The following is a 20270-nucleotide window of genomic DNA, read 5'->3' on the forward strand; positions in this document are numbered from 1 at the left end:
TGACCAATATAATGTAATGCTTGAAATTTGTCTATATATGTGAATAGAGATCAACATTAGAAGCAAAATTATTCCATAAAACCTAAAGTAATAAGTGCAACTGGAATGTCGTATCTATTCTAAATTCCTACCGTCAGATCTTCATCTCTTCTAAATTCCCACCGTTAGATCTTGATCATGTGATCTCTTTCCCCTTTATATATGGCATCCTCTTCTTTCTTCCTCCCTAACCCTAACTTTCATTGTGGCGGCTGCCGCCTACCTTACAAACCACTTGGCATATACCTCTAAACAATCTTCCCTTGTCTTTGTCTTGCCTTGTTTGTGTGCCGCTGCCTACCACCCTCCCTTGTATTTGCTCTCACAATCGATTTCTACATCTTAGAGTCCACAATCAAGATTACCAGATCCAGCTAGATATACCTTTCAGAGCATGGAGAATCGCCATGGAAGTAGACCATTCTATCGTCCACCTATGCAAGAAATTCGTCCGCCTATGCAAGAAATTGGGACGGACAAGGTAAGAAACTCGAGTGTTCCGCAATCAGGATTGCCAGATCCGTCTAGATATACCTTTGTGAGCATGGAAAATCACCACAGAAGTGGACCATTCTATCGTCCGCCTGTGCAAAAAATTCGTCCGCCTATGCAAGAAATTGGGACTGATAAGGTAAGAAACTTGGGTGTTTCACAATCAGCATTGCCAGATCTGACTAGATATACTTTTCAGAGCATGGAGAACCACCATATAAGTGGACCATTCTATCGTCCGCCTGTGCAAGAAATTCGTCCGCCTATGCAAGAAATTGGGACTGACAAGGTAAGAAACTCGGATGTTTCGCAATCAGGACTGCCAGATCAGGATAGAAATACCTTTGAGATCATGGAGAATCACCATAGAAGTGGGCCATTCTATCGTCCGTCGGTTCAAGAAATTCGTCCGCCTATGCAAGAAATTGGGACTCACAAGATAAGTAACCCGGGTGTTCCGCAATCAAGATTGCTAGATCCCGCTAGATATACCTTTGAGAACATGAAGAATTGCCATAGAAATGGACCATTTTATCGCCCGCCCATGCAAGAAATTCGTCCTCCTATGCAAGTAATTGGGACTCACAAGGTAAGAAACTCTGGTGTTGGCACTTGAATTTTGCTATTTATAAGTTTCCTCCCCTTTGCTTTGACAAGTTGTAAGCGCTTCTTTCCTTCGTCTTATCTTATTTGTTTATGGCACCTCCACCTCATTATTCTTTCTTGTTTTTGGTGGCTCATCGCTGGTGACAGTGAGAAACCCTCCAACACTGAATCTGACAGCAATTTGGAGAAGGGTGTAAAGAGGGAGACCAATTCTCTTGGTCCCATTATCGAACTAGTTCTAGTCATCACTACAAAATGGAAAAAAATATTATAGCCATATTCTGCCGCACTACTTCAGCACTACTTTTTAGTGAACAAACATTGTTTTCCTATGTTATAGGTGATATTTTTGTGTAAACATGAGAACATGTAGATCTTGTTCGCTTGGCTAAAAAGCAAAGTACTATTCGCTAGCTTATTGTAAGAGAAAAATATTATTGAATGACTAGAAGATTCGACAGATAAGCTCAAACGAAATAGGCTCGTGTGCATGGAATCTTAGTTTCATCAACACACTAGGGTACCATAACATCATCATGGTGTCAATGTTGAAGGCTGCAGATGATCAAGAAATCCATAGTGTGTTCGACATTACTGTGCCGTCCATGTTCGATCGGACGGTGCGAATCCGTGCGCTCCGCCACGGCAGTTGCCGTAACAAATTGCGGCGATCAGCGAACATAGACACAAGTAGCAGTAGGGTTTTAGCTTAACCGTCCAATCCCCATGGAAGTCCTCTCCACCCCGGCCGGCGCCGGCGCCGCCGCTTCCTCTTCTTCCTCCTCCTCGACCCCTTCCCCCTCCACCAGGCGCCCTACCACCACGCTCCGCTTGCTCTGCCCCTCCAGCCGCGCCGCCGCGCTCCGCCCCTCACGGGACCTCCACGTGGACCAGCCCCCCGTGGGGGATGAGGCCGTGCTCGTCATCTCCGGGCCGGACGCCCCCGCCGCGGCGGTCAGGGCGTGGGAGCACGTGGTGGGCCACAGAGTCGAGGGCGACGAGGCGATGGGAGGGGAAGAGGAGGAGAGGGAGGTGACGGGCGCCGTGGGCTGCCGGATGCTGGCCGCCGGTGGGCAGGTGGGATGCGTCCTGGGGAAGGGCGGTAAGACGGTAGAGCGGATGAGGCAGGAGAGTGGCGCCCAGATCAGGGTGTTCCGGAATAGGGAGCAGCTGCCCCCTTTCGCGCCGCCGGGGGATGAGCTTATCCATGTACGTCTGCCCTTCTTGATTTAACACAGATGCTTCAATTTTGCTTCGTGGAAATTAGACCACCTTGAGCTGGAAACTTGGAATTCCCTGTCTAGTAAATGCTTGTGATATTGGTGGGCTAGCAAATGCTTGTGATATTGGTGGAAATATTGATGCTTTCTTGTGATTTGTGAATCAGAAAATGATATCAAGTACAGCGCTGTGATAGACTGATAGGACAGAATTGTGAAAAGACAATACTTCGAGAGCATGGTGCTTTGTATAGCATATAACAGAATAGGTTCAGCACCACCCTAGTAATCTGCTCATATGCCTATCAGAACATATGAGTAGATTAGATTGAAATCAGCTAACTTTTGTAATATTTCCTATTTTATACTTTGCTGTCAGAAAGTTCAGTAGTTGGGCAATCCATAGTTCAAGTTTTTCATTCTAGGGGCTATTTAATCTTTCTTTCACTTGGCTATTTAATCTTCAAAATCCAGGTCTTTCTGATATGATAACCTTTTTTTGTTAGATAAGTGGGAGCTTTCCTCAAGTACGGAAAGCACTGTTAGCAGTTTCAACCTGCCTCCAAGATAATCCTAGGCCAGACACACATAATATTCCGATGGGAAGACCATTTGGGCCTCCAGGTAGTGGTCCTGGATGTCCGCCTGGCATGGATCCTCATTCTCAAAGAAGTTATTTACCACCACACATACCTGATTACCACACAAGGAATTATCCAAATAATGCTGGTGCCCCTGGTCCTAGATTCTTTTTTGAACAAGAGATAGTGTTCAGGATGATAATTCTGAATGAAATGGTGGGCAGCATAATTGGAAAAGGTGGTTCCACTATTCGGGCATTGCAAAGTGAAACTGGTGCTTGTATAAAGATTTTAGAGCTTGTTGCTGATTCAGATGAGCGTGTTGTTGCGATATCTGCACGTGAGGTATGTCTATGGGCCAAAAAAGGTTTTACTCCTGTTTCAGTGTCTTGTCTGAAGTGATCACAAATCTTTGTTTTCCTTATGAGGAACAATTGAACAAGAGTTTTTTTATGGTAATTTGGTGTTTGTGTATGTTCCTCTTCGAGAACTGTCATGTCACCCAAATGCCTGGCTAGTGACATCAATCACTATATTCTGCCAAATTATAATAGGGATTTGGGATTAATTTTTTCCCTAAGAATTATATTATCTGCTGTCTGTAATAGTGGTTGATGCATGTGTGTCTCTTGGTGCAGAATTCTGACATGATGCATTCTCCAGCGCAAGATGCAGTTGTTCGGGTGTACTCTAGGATCTCAGAGGCATCTATGGATAGAAGTTCTCCTACACCTGCAAGGCTTCTCGTTCCATCACAACATATTGGTTGCCTGCTAGGAAAAGGTGGATCCATTATTACAGAGATGAGAAAGATTACAGGAGCTAGCATTCGAATTTTTGGGAATGAACAAATTCCAAGATGCGCACAGCGAAATGATGAGATGGTTCAGGTATACCACAGTTGTAGTAAACCACCCTATTTTTTGTTCTGAATCTTTAGAAACGATGCTGTACTCTATGCATTCTATGGTACAGTTGTACGTAAGTCTGCTTGACCTTTTGAAGGTTTCACTAATATTCATGGAAGCTACTTGCTGCATCAGATTGGAGGGTGTTTTTTAATCTAGTTGTGTGGTATAAATGCAAAGTTGGATAACTAAAAACACTTGATGGAAAATGCCAATAAGCTCTGACGTGATTTGAATGACATTAAATAGTTTGCCTGTTGTGCTATGTTATCCTTCAAGCCACATAGGTTTATACGGTGAAGATCATTTACTAGCAATGAGTTTTACAGCTAATAGTTTAAGATGTCCAGTTCTTGAATATCTAGAATGCTTTTTCTATGGAAAAACAATGCATGGTTCAAAGCAGGAATCCTTTAAGAAGAATTGGCTTTCTTTTCTTTTACATTATTGCATATTTTGTAATTCTTTTGTGCTAATTTTTCCAATCTTTGTTGTACTGTAGTGATCCTCCATGTCAAAATGATGCACGCTATACATTGCCTAAATCAATTAGTTTTCTAAATTTCACCTGAATTGTCCCTTAAAAAAAGTACTTGATTATTCATACTAGTGTTTGATCAGGTGATGAACAAGTAAAGATCTTGCAAAGGGAAACATATTATTCTCATCTGGAGTGCCTCTTTCGCAGGTCACTGGTAGCTTCCAATCCATTCAGGATGCATTACTCCATATAACTGGAAGGATTAGGGATGTCATCCTTCCCAAGCCACACCCCAGTGGAGGCATGCCTCCATACCCACCTGTTGGAAACATCCCAGTTCACCAATCAAGACAAGAACCACCTCCGCCGCACCTACATCCCAGTGGGGGTATGCCTCCATACCCTATGCATTCTTTCAGACCTGATGCTCCCATGGGCCACTTCGAAACGGGTGATCATCGACCACCTCCTGTACATTCGATGGAATATATGGGTGCTGATAGGATGCCATACTCGTATGGTGGTGAACAAGGAGGTCCTCGCCCTTTTCTAGAACAGCCTTCACCAAGAACCTGGCCTCCTGAGGTAAGCTGCATGTGTTCATTTTCAGAAGAATTTTTAACGTGGGGGATTATAGGGGACTGGTGTTTACCACTTCTTTTAGCTGCGGTGTTCACAAATGCCTTCTTTATTAGTTTTTGACATTTGCAGCCTAATTTGGAATGGCTATTGTCAGAGTTTATAGAATTCTGTACTACTAGGCTGTTACCATTTTCACATAGCATTTCGTTCCAATTTAGGGGCTGTAGTGGTTGAATTGCTTAGAATTAAGTTCGTTTTCATGGACAGGCACCGAGGACAAACAGTGAAGCTCCCAGAAACATGCCTGATGCAGTGCTAGCCACAGATTTGAGAAAGGGACCAGTGGCAAGGTAAGCTAACTGCTAAGTGTTCTTTTCATGTTTGACGCTTCTCTTTTGGATTATAGTTCTTATAAACTTTCTTCTAAAAATTAGGGTTTCTATCCTAAATACTGACTGTTTGTCTGTTTTACTTCACCAGTGAAAACCAAGTGGCTACACCAACAAGTACAACAACTGAAGTTGTTATTCCTTGCAAGTATATAGGCTTTGTTTGTGGAAACAGTGGCAGTGAAATTGAAGAAATAAGACAGGTACATAGTCTTTTCTTTTATTTATCTAACATCCAGTTAATCTATGCTCGTCTCTTGTTGCCTTGTGCTCATCAAAGCAACAAGGATATGCCGCACAGCTTTTAACTTGATCATCAAGTTAAAGAAACCCCCTGTCACCATGTCAGTTTGTCCTTTTGCTAGAATGTAGTCCATGCATAGTCGTATTTATTTGTAGGATCGTACTAGTTAAACACCCCCCTGTAATCATGTCGTAAATTTTTAGTTCTTTCTGGATTATCCAAAGTCCTAAAGCTCTTTGGTAATGTTTATTTTCCAGATGTCAGGTGCTTCAATTACAGTTCATGATCCGAAACCTGGCGACACAAACTCAATAGTTGTTATATGTGGGGATCCCGAACAAACAAAGAAGGCACAGAGCCTGATTCATGCCTTCATCTTCTGTGGCCTGCAAACATGATTGGTGCCATGCCGATACCATCATTTGTTTTTGATTCTTGAATCTTATTAGAGCGGTTCTGTGGGCAGAATTTGCCCCCAGATTGGTTGTACATGTACCATTGCTACCGGGGTGGATGTAGGTAAAGCTGACGCATGCCTTGTAGAAACAACACCGATGTACATTTCTGTAGTCTTGTGTTTTAGTTTGGGGGAATGACCATGGAATGTGGTGGGTTGGTTGCACCTATGTGGAATGTTTCACCCCATGCCATCGTTGGTAGTTGAGAATTTCATGATCTCATCTCTTGTTTGATAGGCATCTCTATGTGATTGTGTTGTGCTGGCGCGAATTGACTTGTGGAACCGTAGACAACCAGAGTCAACCACCCCTTGAGAATCACATTATATATTATATTGAGTATGGCCGATAGGGCGTATGACATTAGTTTTCCTACGTAACTCCTTACGTACTAGCACCAGTGCAAATGGACAGTGTAATTGCCATTGAGCTGTCGGGGTCGAGTGAAGCCCAAGAATAAATGCCAGTACACGTGATTAGCCGGCCGATTTGTACCCTAGGAAATCTCGAAGAGGGAGCAATGGAGCATTAGGGCACTCACAATGCAAGACTCTATCACAGAGTCCAAGACAATTAATTACATATTATTTATGGTATTTTGCTGATGTGGCACCATATTTATTGAAGAAAGAGGTAGAAAAACTAAGACTCCAAGTCTTATTTAGACTCCAAATTCACATTGTTCGAGGTAATAAATAACTTTAGACTCCATGATAGAGTCTGCATTGTGAGTGCCCTTAGAGTTTTGAATATGCATTGATCCAAACAAAGATGTACGCTGCCTTGAGCCTTCAGCCATGAATGGGCCACAGATCCTTATGGACTTGGTCCAAAAAAGACCTGTGAGTCTTCCCAACTCCCAAGGAAGTTCTTGGCAATTGCAAGCCTGACATTTGTAGCATATCTTGCTCACATGCTTTCGGTTCCATCTAACAAATTCCCATCCCATGCGTGCATGCTTTGGACAAAGGATGTCAACGAACAAGTCATCTCGTCACTCGCTTTGCGTCATGCTCTAGCTACCAGTTGCGGCTGGGTAGCCCAGTTCGTATGAAACAAGGGTTTCATCTGATCCAACTGGCTGCATTACACTATTTGTTTTGCTGACAGGTTCTATGTCTAGACCTATTGCAGAGCAGTTCTTCCTTTGCATAGAAGCAACCACCTTCCTGAAAACGTTAGCCCTCTCTCTCTCTCTCTCTCGCGTTCATGGATTTTGCATGACCCTCTTGTAAGGTACCAACTAACAGCAGGAAACACAATTTTTTTTTCAGCCTACAAAAACGTCTATGCCACGGAAGTGCAGGAATATGGAGGAAAATGGGAAAGGGGAATTTTCATGCACCTATGTTCATTATTTAGGTTGAACTGCACATATGGGCTGTCAAAGTGAAGTAACGAGCAGTTCATCATTTAGACAGAGCAAGTATGGACAGGAGCTAAAGCAAACCGGAAGGGATCTGCTTGTCTTGTGAATGCATGGATTTATGCTAATGAGATGCATACATGGAAAAATTGGTCGTAGTTACTATTTTTACATTTCGACATGGTACACATATTCGCACCCAAAACCGACAGGTCGCATCAAATACAAGCACCTATAGTCCAGTGCCTTATGCTAGACGGTTCGGTGCGTGTACTTCAGATCGGGTCCGAGTTGGACTTAATTTTCATGTTTGTTTTGGGGTTGAGTTTTCATATTTATATTATATTGAGACCTTTTACAATGGTTGGAATCGCTTCCAATCGCTTCCCATCGCCTCCGCAAAATAATCATTTGTATTGATTTAATTCGTTGAAGGACAAAAGGGTCATTTCTCCATCTCACTTCCTCACCCCCACCACGCACACCCCCTCCCCCCGACGGCCCACGGCCCCAAATCGCTCTCGCCCCTGCTGCCGCCGCAGCCCTGCTCCCTGCCACTGCTGCCGCCGCACACAGTTGCGTCGGAGGCCAGCGCCGCCGCCCTGCTCCCTGCCACTGCTGCCGCCGCCCTGCTCCCTACCACCGCACAGCGTCGAGCCGGAGGCCCTCGTGCAGCGCCGCAGGCTCCCTGCTTCATCGCTGCGTCGCCCTCGCCATTGTGTGGCCTGCCTTGGCCCGGCCCTCGTGCAGCGCCGCCGCCGCTGGCCTGCCCTCCCCCGCGTGAGGCCTAGGGATCCCTTCGCTCCTCCCTCCTTCCTCACCATTGTCCTTGCTCGTCGGTCGTCGGTGGATTTCCCCTCTAAAACAACCCGGCCTACAGAGACCGGCGCGACCTGTCCGCTAGCGACACCGGAACCGCTGCGCCACTATCGTCAATTCATGCCAATAGGTACCGAAACCCATTTGACAATGCATGATTTAGCACAGAATGTTTGCAATAAATATCTATTGATAATCAGTGGCTTGTTTATATTCAGAGAGGAGAAATGTCTGAAAGATGTGTGTGTTTATGTTATTAAATTATTGTTCCATGGCCTCCATGTTTTTTTGTGCTATTAAAGAACCAGTAGTACATTGTGGGCTCATGAAATTAAAAATAATAATATGGTGTGCAAGCCTATATGTTGATGCAGAGGTTTTCTAAAAAGAGATGGATTGATGAAGAATAAGTGTGAAATGACAGTTTTCTAAACCATATGCTATTTCAACTTACTACATTTATCTGAACAAACTATTAGAATTATTCAAGCATGCAGAGATGACATGAACTAGCATTTCCACAGCTTCCTAGTCGTTCAACTTCAAGGACCAGATTACTACTCTAGTACAAAGGTTTAGGTCTTTAGGCATATAAATATGACTGGACATAAAATCCAACTGATTGAGCAGCTAGGCCACAAGGCTGTTAGCTATCATGCCAAACATGACCACTATGGGGCAGGACTGAGCCACAAGCTACATGGATACATGATACTTAAGGTTCTATAATCATATAGGAACTAGTGGTACTCTCTCAGACTATGCACATATAAGTAGGCCACAGACAATCTTAAGAAGCCCTGGTATCATTCACTGATTTGTTATATAGTGTGCAAGCCTATCTGTTGATGTAGAGGTTTTGCATATTGTCATTCATGCATCTTGCTGTGCACTTAACTCTATTTGCTCTTTAATTACTCTTAGCAGGTCGCTTGGTCTAGTTTTTAGAGTAATTTTTTTATCCTTGTTACTATTTATATTGGTTTATAGCAAGCACTAGTATTGTTTCAGCGTGGCATACTTATTTCTTTTTTAATTGAAAATGTTAACATGGACATGAGGCTTTCTGTTGCGCCGCTACGACCATGTCTTTGTTCGATTTCTTTAGTTTGTTTTGTGGAATTTTAATTTGTTTAATGTTGCTGATTGAGGTAGGAGGAAATGTCGGGTCTTGATTCTTTACTGGAGTACAATGAAATTGTTAGGCATATGTTTGGTAATGAAGAAGAAGCATTTCAGTTTTATAACAAATATGGTAAGGAGAAAGGATTTAGTGTTAGGAGAAGCTACTGTGAGTGGGATAGTGGCCATAATGAGATTACCCTTCGGAAGTTTGTCTGCAGTCGTGAAGGTTTCCGAGAAGAGAAGGAGCTGAAGAGGGAGAGTAAGAAGCGGAAACCACAGAATATTACTCGTGTTGGATGTCGTGCTAAACTTGTGATTGCACGGGATCAGAGCACAGGGCAGTGGTATGTGAAGGATTTCATCGGTGAACACAACCATCCGATGGCGGAACCAGACGTTGCTTGTCTGCTGCGTTCACATAGAAGAATCAGCGATGATCAAAAAGCTGAGATTTTGGAGATGCAGATTTCTGGGATCCGTAAATACCAGATAATGGATATTATGCAAAAGCAGTATGGTGGGTACGATAAGGTTGGATATACAATGAGGGACCTGTACAATTTCTGCCATCGCAATAAGGTGGAGACAGTTGCCGCTGGTGATGCTCAAACAGTCATCAGTTACCTCACGGAATGCAAATGTAGGGATCCTGATTTCTTTTTCCAATACAAGACTGATGGGGAAGGGCACCTGAAGGGACTACTCTGGTGTGACTGTCAATGTCGGTTTGATTATGCAGCATTTGGTGATGTCGTCGTATTTGATAGCACGTACAAAACTAATCGATACAACCTGCCCCTTGTTCCTTTTGTTGGGGTGAATCACCATGGCAGCACCGTTCTCTTTGCATGTGGAATTATTGCACAGGAGACAATTGAGTCCTATGTGTGGATGCTAAGGACATTCTCTGATGCCATGGCTCAGAAGCATCCGGTTTCTGTGATCACTGATGGAGATCTTGCTATGCAGAGAGCAATCAGGCTGGTGTGGCCGAATTCATCGCACAGGCTATGCATATGGCATATTGAGCAGAACATTGTGCGTAATCTGCACGAAGATGGTGTCAAGGATGATTTCAGACATTTTCTTTATGACTGTTGGTCCATAGAAGAGGTTGAGAGGAAATGGCTAGAATTCTTGGATAAACATAATGTTACAGATAAGGAGTCATGGCTGTATCAGATGTATGAGAGGAGGGAAATCTGGTGTGCTGCGTATCATGCTGGTAACTGCTATTTAGGACTGAGGAGCAACCAACGGAGTGAGAGCCTAAACTCTAGGCTTCAGGTACATCTAGATCGTAAAATGACACTGTTTGAGCTGGTACAACACTTTGACCACTGCCTTTCACGGCTGCGTAGTAATGAAGCGCATCTGGATTTTGAAGCAGAGAATTCTGAGCCATGCTTACAACCAGATGCTTCAATTATTGAGAAAGAGGCTGCGAAATCGTTCACACCAGGAGTTTTTTCCAAGGTGCAGTTCAGCATAAGAGCAGCCAGCAAGTGTTTTATGATTGAGCACCTAGATGGCTAAAGGTTGATAAAGGAGGTAGAAAATACTTTGTGAAATGCGAGATATGTGTAGATGAAGGCAATGTGAAGGGAATATCTTGTTCTTGTCTTAAGTTACAATCCCTTGGAACCCCCTGCTCACACATCTTCTTTGTATTGGGCTATCGCGAAGATCGCGAGCTTCCAGGATGTTGTGTTTTGAAAAGGTGGACAAGGGGCGCCAAAGCTGCATTCGCTCCTATAAGGAAGAGCACCATGTATGACTACTCTGATAGCCTACAGAGGTACCGTGAGCTACGCAATATCAGTCACACGACATCCTTTGTAGCATCTCGGTCACCTGAAGCATATGAGCGTCTGAAACATGTTCTGCATGAGGAAGCTGCTATGATCCCACCAAATGGAGGAGATAACGGAGGCAACAGTTATGGTCCAGTGCTGCCGCAAGCACAGGATGTTGATTCCACAGAGGAGATAGCGGGCCGCGGCTGGACCAAGGCCCATTGCGTGGTCCTGACCAAGCCAAGGCACAGCAGTCTGCGCCAAATGTTTAGTCCCACCTCGCTTGCAATCCAACGAAGAACTCAGCTTAAAATCGCAGGACCCCCGGCAACTTCCGAACTCTTGTATATTACACTGTCAGATTGGATCAGAAAAACGAATCACGTGGGCCGATTGGGCTGGTTTGGCTTGTTGTTGGGCTCCCTTTATGGTAGAGCCTGACCTAGCTTGTGCCATCTCCTTTGCCCACGGGTTCCATTTTTTTTATTTGGGCCATAAATAATTTTTTGCCAATCTATTCTATTTATTTTAAATTTGAAATTTTTGGTATAATTTATTTTTTCCCAAACCATCTATTTTAAAATTGAATTATTTACAATCATTTATTTTTTGCCAAACCATTTATTTTGAACTTGAATTATTTTTAGTAATTTGAATTTTTTTCAAACCATTCATTGCAAAATTGATTTCTTGTTAAAACTGCCGGTAGTGAGGCTATGAGCTTTTATATCCAAACCTTGTAATGTATTTATTTTTTATCATCGCTAATCTTAGAGAGGTCCGGATTGGGACGACACATGATAGTGGCGACATGTTAGGGCTAAGAGTACTAGTCCACTCACATGAGACATGAGAGTGATCAATTCACTGTCTTATTGTGTTATTAGCCTATTATTCAACTCGGACGACACGTCAGAGTGGTTCACTCTGGTGACACATGAGAGTGATCGATTCACTTCCTTGCAAGTTAGATTTATGACACTACATAGACAAATGTGAGAGTATCCATTGAGTATGTATCGTGTTAGGACAATAAGTCCACTCAGTCAAGACATGGGATCGAACCACTAAAAGATCACAAATTGGAAGTATAAGTTAATATAATTTTTTGCCAATCTATTTATTTTAAATTTGACATTTTTTGTATAATTTATTTTTTCCCAAACAATCTATTTAAAAATTGAATTATTTACAATAATTTATTTTTTTGCCAAACCATTTATTTTTGAAATTGAATTATTTTTAGTAATTTGTTTTTTTACAAACCATTTATTGCAAAATTGATTTCTTGTTAAAACTGCTGGTAGAGAGGCTATGAGCTTTTATATCCAATCCTATGTAATATATTTATTTTTCATCGTCGCTAATCTTAGAGAGGTCCGGATTGGGACGACACATGATAGCGGCGACATGAGACATGAGAGTGATCAATTCACTGTCTTATTATGTTATTAGCCTATTATTCAACTCGGACGACACGTCAGAGTGGTTCACTCTGGTGACACATGAGAGTGATCAATTCACTTTCTTCCAAGTTAGGTTTTTGACACTACATAGACAAACGTAAGAGTATCCATTGAGTATGTATCGTGTTAGGACAATAAGTGCACTAAATGATCACAAATTGGAAGTATAAGTTAATATAATTAATTTTAAAACGAGTGTGAAGTGCCATTTTTTAAAAAATAATATACTACATGCATGAACGGGTAATTTATTTTTTTCTTCATAAATAATGGCAAATAAAAATAAACTTAAGGCGTGCAGCATGTCTGATGGCCTTACATGGGCTGGGCCGCTGGGGTGCTCTTGGAAACTGCCTGCTAACCAATACCGAGCGTGATAAAAAAAAAACACTGCCGAGCGTGATTATAGGAACGACCGTGATTATACCGTGCTCTGATTTTTTTTTAAAACGGAAATAACCTCCTCTTCCTCCTAAATTATAGGATCGTATCTCTCTTTCCTGATATATCTCTACTTGCTTTATCTCTTGGATAGGATCTCTACTTGTTTAATACGTAGAATTCTCTCTTCCTTTCTATCCTCCTCCTCGTCATCTCCCCTGCTCGTCCTCCGTCCGAGAAGAGTCGCCGGGATTCAACTCGGCGCGAGATGACCAAAACACGAAAAGCCGCCGGGAATCCACGCTCGGCCGCTAAGAACAAGGGGGATGCGGCATCATCCTTGAAGGCGATGAACAATGATCCATTTAAGAACACAAATTCCCGCGTCAACAAGCGATACGACCTGAGGAGCGACTACGATAGGAACTGCCATGACTGCAAGATCAATCGAGGTTTTCCCTGCTGTGCGTGCACATCTGATTCCAGCTCAGACGCCTCGTCACCCGAAGATGTACGTGCTATTTTATTGCTACATGTTGTTAGATCTGGCCGCATAGATTATCATGTTTTTTATACAAATTTACCTGTTAGTAAGTAAGCATATCCAAGCAGTCCGCAATCATTCATGAATTTTATCTAATTAATTAACTTTATCTTCCATAGCTCGGGTTTTGCCCAATCATGCAGGACCTTCGTATCCAGACGCTCCAAGAGAACTCGGCCACCATGGTTAAACAAATCAATTACCTTGAAAACAAGGTTCTCACCATGGAAGCGAAGATCGAGAAGCTTGAAAAGGGGATGCCAAGCCAAAGAAACATCACAAAAAGTGATGTTTTATGGAACAACTCTTTCAAAAATAAAGTTTTAGAGAGCAACATTACTTTGTGTTTCTCTGAATTTTTAGATTTCTTGTGGCACTTAAACATACTATGAATAACGAGACTGCAAGACATGCTTATTGTTCCAAAGTATCGAATAACTTATGAATACCATGTTCTGCTACGACAGCTAATATGCTTCGTGTTCATTTGTCAAAATATGATTGTTTCGATGACATACTCTACAAACGTCGTTTTGAACAAAAACGATGATGTATGGTTGCCACATTCATCTATTCTGCTGTTGATAATTGTGCAACTCAATTGTGAAATTCCATTGCAGCAAAAAAAGAGATCAAGTCAAAGTTAAATGTGAACCATATTTGGCAAAATCTGAATGGTGATATTCATTGATGCCACATAAATGTATCTCATAGGTTCACATGGTCATATTCAACTGCCATACACAATCTCCAAAACATGAGTGGAAGTAAAAGTTATACAACACTGCTCAGCGCTCACTGCTTTGAACCAACAAATATACAACCTACAGGGTGTGGCCTCTCTAAATCCAGTTCTAGCGCACTTGTGCAGTGCGATATCCTGCCAATGGGGATGCTGCTGTTGCTCCAAGTGAGCGTCGTGGTAAAGGTTGAACTCATTGGCGTATTTGGGGCGACATCTGAATGGTGAACCATATTTGGCATCTTCTAGCTGTTTCAGCTCTTCCAACACCTGCGACATAGACACAACGACGTAGAAAATAAAATAATTAGTCTTTAGCTAACACAGAGCTAGGACCAATTATTGACATATCCCATTAAAAGGTACCATCCATCAGGCAATCAAGCCCTTTCACCATCTAAACAGAAGCTGGTTTTACACTAATGCACTTACGGGCCTACACTTAGTTTAAGCTACTAAACACATTTTTGAGTTAAACATCTCAGCATTTCAGGAACCCAAAGGTAGCATCCATCAGGCAATCAACTAATGGAGACACAACAAAAGGACCTAATTAGCTGCTATCCTATGACTACCGTGCTGCCCAAGCTGGTTTCATGGTTTGGCCAATAATGATCTCTTCCCCAACAACAGTACTATATAGCAGCTAAAACTCAGATCATGTCACTATAGCAAAGTGATGCAAACTAAAACTCAGATCAAACTACTTGAGCATCAATTCATGATGACAAGGGAGGGAGGGCGGTGCAGAGTAACCATAGCTCAAGCACAATGTCAGACCAAAACAACAAAATATGAGATACTGAATTACTGAAATTAAAATAAAAATGCTTACCTACTACGTTGTTGCATGTTTGACGTTTGCTCAGTGCAGAATGAAGCTCAGGTAAGCCGATGGCGTGGCTACTGCATCCGGCTAGGGACTGCTTGGTTTGACCTACATGGGCGGCCAAGGTGAATGGCCAAATTGATTGAAAACAAATACTTTGTTACCAAATTGAGCATTCAGCTCAGACTTTAACAAAACTAAATGGCCATTTTGTAGATTCAATCCAATGTGAGATTCAATGTTGTCTTAGTTTTCAGACACAGTTACCAGTCAGATAATCCAATGTGAGATTCAATGTGACATTCAATCCAATGTGAGATTCAATCCAATGTGTTACCGGTCAGATAATAGTACAGTTCTAGCATTTTGTCTTAAGGAAAAAGAAGCTAGTAACATGTTTAGCATCAGCTAACCGGAGGAGGGAAGGAAGGAATCGGTGAATGGAGTGGAGCTCACCTCCACCATGTTCCTCCGGAAGAAGGCGAGGAGGAGGTCGTCCACGAAGGAGGGCCGGTACTCGCCGCGGCCTCCATGTGCCTGGTTGGGGAGCTGATGGTTGGTCAGGAGGGGTCAGGCCTGGATCTCGCCGGAGACGATGCAGGACCGACGCAGTGCGTCGAGGTCCTCCCGACGACAGACAACGGTGCCGGAGACGATCCAGGAACGGTGGTGGGGCGACGGCTTGGGTGCGGGCGAGACCGCCGCCGCCGTCGGCTTCTTCACGTACATCGCGTCTTCGGATCCAACTCCCCCTCCTTGCCCGCAGCTCGCCGGCCTTGACAACGACGTCCTGGATGTCCTCGCGCGAGGTCGGGAGCGTCGGCGGGACCTAGGCAGCGGCAGAGGAGGATGCGGCGGTCTGGATGTCATCGGCACCGTTGTGGCCTGATGAACCCTAGAAATAAAATGTTATTCTATTTAGAATCTCATCAAACTATATTACTTCAATTATACATACACAACTGTACTACACATTTTACAATTATGCATTTACCTTTTTACCCTTTGTTAAAATACAAAACTACAAAAAAAGGAATTACCACACCTCTAATTAGAGCCCTAATCCTCTCAATTTCGGAGGCGATGGGAGGCGACGGGACGCTTATGGCCCACCGACCATAGACACACCAATCGCCTCTCATCGCCTCACATCGCTTTTCATGCTCTGGGTCCACCGGTCATAGACACACAAATTGCTTCTCATCGTCTCTCCAACCATTGTAAAAATATTCATATTATATATCTGAACTTTACCCCGGTGAAGGGTCGAGATGGCGGACTAGAGGAGGGGTGAATAGTCCTTTCTAAAAAAAATAACGCGCCGGCTAACCGAAACAAATGCGGAATTAAAACTATCGGTCTAGCCAAGACTACACCCCTCTATCTAAGTTCTCTAGCACCTTGAAAAGATCCTAAACAAGCAAGCAAGGTGCTACCTTAGCAAGAGCTCACCTAACCAATTCTAGGAGCAAGGTCACACAAACCTATGCCACTAGTACTTTGCAAACTGGGGGAGCTCCTACACAAACTAGTGAGGCAAAGCGCACAAAGCCTAAGCTCACTAGCAAGCTCAATAACAAGGCAACTAATGCCAAATTAGAGAGCGCAACTTACTTAGCTACACAAACTAAGCAAAGTGACTAACAAGGTTACACAAACCAAATTAGTCACGCAAGGGAACTACTTCTAGCTACACAAGCAAGAAGGTAACTAGCAAGCTACACAAGCTAACTAGTTACAAGAGCAACTACACAAGCACAAATATATGAATGTAAGAACAAGCTTGTGTTAGGGACTTGCAAACCAACGGGAAGAACAAATGTTGAAACGATGATTTTCTCCCGAGGTTCACTTGGTTGCCACCAAGCTACGTCCCCGTTGAGACAAGCTCCAAGGTTGCCGCCGGTCCTCTTGCTAGTGGTGACCCGCAAGTCACACTCTCCCACGTGGAGTGCTTACCACAAGCTCTAGCACTTGACCCGGCCGGACCACTTGTCGCTCTTCACGTTTCACTCAACTAGAGTTGCTCTTCGCGATCCCCACGGGGTGAGCACCGTACCCCTCACAATCTCTTCTCCGGAGCACCGCACAATCTCCTTGCGTGCTTCTACGGAGTCACAAGCCACCAAGCCGTCTAGGAGGTGGCAACCTCCAAGAGTAACAAGCACCACCGGCTTGCAACACGAACACCTAGTGCCACTCGATGCAATCTCTCAATGCAACGCACTAGAATCGCTCACTCACACAATCGGATGAACACTATCAAGCATATGTGAGTTAGAGGCTTTCCTAGCACTCCCCAAGCATGGACACTAAGTCCCAAGGGTGCTCAGCACCAGCCAAGGCTGGCCACCACTTCTATTTATAGCCCCAAGGGCTAAACTAGCCGTTGCCCCTTCACTGGGCAAAACACGTGGGCACCGGACGCTCACAGGGAGCCACCGGACGCTCAACTCCCAGCGTCCGGTGCTCAGGCGTTGGCCACGTGTCACTAGCCGTTTGAAAACGACCGTTGCGGCCAACGGCTACCTCGCGCTCGCGCCTGACACAGCACCACCGGACGCTCAACTAGTCCACACCGGACGCGTCCGGTGCACACCGGACTCGTGCGCAGAGAGCTCCGCAAACTCGCACGATCACCGGACGCAAGCCACCGGACGCACCCTGAGCGTCCGTTGCTCACCGGACTCATGCGCAGAGAGGGTCGCCAGACCGCCCGCACACCGGACGCTGAGCACCGGACTCTCTCCGGTGCGTCCGGTGCACTTGCTGCACCCGACAGCACACCGGACGCTAAAGGCCAGCGTCCGGTGCCTCCACGCAGAGCGTCCGGTGAGTGTTTCCAACTGAGAAACACTCCCGCGACTTCTCCAAATTTCCCACCGGCGCAATAGAAAATATGCACTTAATTTTCTCAAAAGCGCCGAACCCACACCTCTCTCAACACTTGGAACTCTACCTCCTTTGCAAATGTGCCAACACCACCAAGTGTACACCACCATGTGCAAGTGTGTTAGCTTTTCATAAACATTTTCCCAAAGGAGTTAGCCTCTCAAACTTGCCACGCCACTCGATCCTAACACGTATGCAAAGTTAGATCGCTCAAGTGGCATTAGATGACCGATATGCAAACAAGTTTGCCCCTCTTGATAGTACGGCCATCTATCCTAAATCCGGTCATAAACTTCTCTACACACCTATGACCGGTGAAATCGAAATGCCCTAGGTTATACCTTTGCCTTGCGCTTTCCATTCCATCTCCTCCAATGTTGATGCAACACATGCATCAACCAATCACAAAATGATATGATCCACTTCATATCATCACGTGACCGTATTGGTTCATCGATCTTGACCTCACTTGCTCTTCACCGTTGCCTCGGTCCATCGGCGCCAAGTCTTGCTCAAGCTTCACCGTCACACGCGGTCCCTCACTTCAAAGCCTTCGACTTGCCCTTCACTCTTGCAACCGGTCCATCAAGCCAATCCTCATCTTGATCTTCTCCACCTTGGTCACATGACTCCATGTCATGTCTCATATGCAATGAGCTCCTCCATCATCACATCATCACCTGTGGACTAATCTCCTATGTATCTCACATAAACACTATTAGTCCACCTAAGTTGTCACTCAATTACCAAAAACAAACAAGGACCTCTCACCCGGGGATAGTCTTCTCATGGCCATGATCGAATTAGGGATCCAATCAATGAATCAATACAAAATTCATCTTTTTGCCATCATTTTTTTACTCTCCTTTTACCATATAATCTCCTCCAAATCCCTTTCTACTGTTTTGCAAGCTTCTCAACAGGATTTGTGGACGTTCTACCTTAGAACAACCCTAAGGGTCTGTTAGCTAGTTAAAATTATTTTAGCTACTCTTGGGTGACTAATGAAACTAAACTATTTTAGCTTCTTTTAGTCAATGTGTTTGGAACTTTAGCTACTAAAGTGACTAAAGTTTAGCTAGCTAAAATTTAGCAAGAGGATCCGCGTAAGTGTTTCTTCCCATGTGGTTCTTCTCGGGAGGCATTCGTAGGTCTTCACAGCGGAAATCAGTGCACTAGACAATCCGATAGTAAATGTGATGAGCAGCCAGAGACTCGAACCCGGCAGTTCAGTCAGAGAACTTGAATATGCTCGTGTAGATTCCACCACGAAAAGGTTCATCATCTGAGTTGTACTAAAGCTTAGGCCCTGTTTAGTTCCCCACCCAAAATTTTTTCGTCCATTCTATCGAATCTTTGGACACATGCATGGAATACTAAATGTATATAAAAAAATAAACTAATTACACAGTTTGATTGAAAAACGTGAGACGAATCTTTTAAGCTTAGTTACTCCATGATTAGCCTTAAGTGCTACACTAACTTACATGTGCTAATGATAGATTAATTATGCTTAATAGATTTGTCTTGTAGTTTCCTGATGAGCTATGTAATTTGTTTTTTTATTAGTTTCTAAAAACCCCTCCCGACATCCTTCCGACATATCCGATGTGACACTCAAAAAATTTTCATCTCCAATCTAAATACGCACAATAGGGGCATAGTCTAATATGCAGTACCTCCTTTTTTCATCTTTCAACTTAGGCCTTGTTTAGTTCCAAAAAATTTTGCAAAATTTTTCAGATTCTCCGTCACATCGAATCTTTAGACACATGCATCGAGTATTAAATATAAACAAAATTAAAAACTAATTGCACAGTTTGGTCGGAATTGACGAGACGAATCTTTGGAGTCTGGTTAGTCCATAATTGGACAATATTTGTCAAATACAAACAAAAGTGCTACAGTGTAAATTTTCCGAAAATTTTTTGGAACTAAACATGGCCTTTAAGAATGAAATGGGCTCCATTTCTAGAAAACCTTTTACAGCGATTCAATGTTTTGTCGTTTGGAACAAACAAAATACAAATGCGACTCGTGTAGTCGTGCTCGGCCAGCCAGCCAACAAATCCAACGGGCGAGAATATATTTTTTAAAAAGAAAAGCAAACTGAAAATCAAAACTCAAGATCGAAATCTGGCTTTCTTTTTTCCAAGACTGACCCGTGGGCCACCCTGTTGCGCCCCACATGTCAGTGTAACGGTCGAAGCGCCGCACAGTGCCTTTCGTGGAAGCTTCCCACGCTGCCTGTCACGCAGATAAAATGAGCAGAAATCCCGCGCGCACGCAGACTGTCACGCACTCGGCCAC

At 43.7% G+C, this 20270-nt stretch overlaps 2 protein-coding genes across 4 annotated transcripts; both read left to right on the forward strand.

The window, feature by feature from the left end:
- On the forward strand, positions 230–6234 carry LOC8054759 (KH domain-containing protein HEN4). Of its 3 annotated transcripts, XM_021454970.1 has the most exons (8): positions 230–670; positions 731–1120; positions 2864–3283; positions 3577–3828; positions 4535–4912; positions 5177–5259; positions 5390–5501; positions 5800–6234. In XM_021454970.1, the coding sequence occupies exons 1-8, from the start codon at positions 434–436 to the stop codon at positions 5938–5940; spliced, it is 2013 nt and encodes a 670-aa protein (XP_021310645.1). In that variant the 5' UTR covers positions 230–433; the 3' UTR covers positions 5941–6234. The 3 variants fall into 3 exon arrangements, with proteins under 3 accessions (XP_021310645.1, XP_002460470.2, XP_021310646.1); XM_002460425.2 differs by lacking the exons at positions 230–670; positions 731–1120 and adding an exon at positions 1812–2346 and having other exon boundaries at positions 5800–6209; XM_021454971.1 differs by lacking the exons at positions 230–670; positions 731–1120; positions 2864–3283 and adding an exon at positions 1812–2346 and having other exon boundaries at positions 5800–6209.
- On the forward strand, positions 9347–10846 carry LOC8055892 (protein FAR1-RELATED SEQUENCE 5). Its single transcript, XM_002460426.1, has one exon. It carries the CDS (start codon positions 9347–9349, stop codon positions 10844–10846), a length of 1500 nt encoding a protein of 499 aa, XP_002460471.1.

This window comes from Sorghum bicolor, chromosome 2 (assembly GCF_000003195.3).
Source record: "Sorghum bicolor cultivar BTx623 chromosome 2, Sorghum_bicolor_NCBIv3, whole genome shotgun sequence".
In the NCBI taxonomy this organism is placed as follows: domain Eukaryota; kingdom Viridiplantae; phylum Streptophyta; class Magnoliopsida; order Poales; family Poaceae; genus Sorghum; species Sorghum bicolor.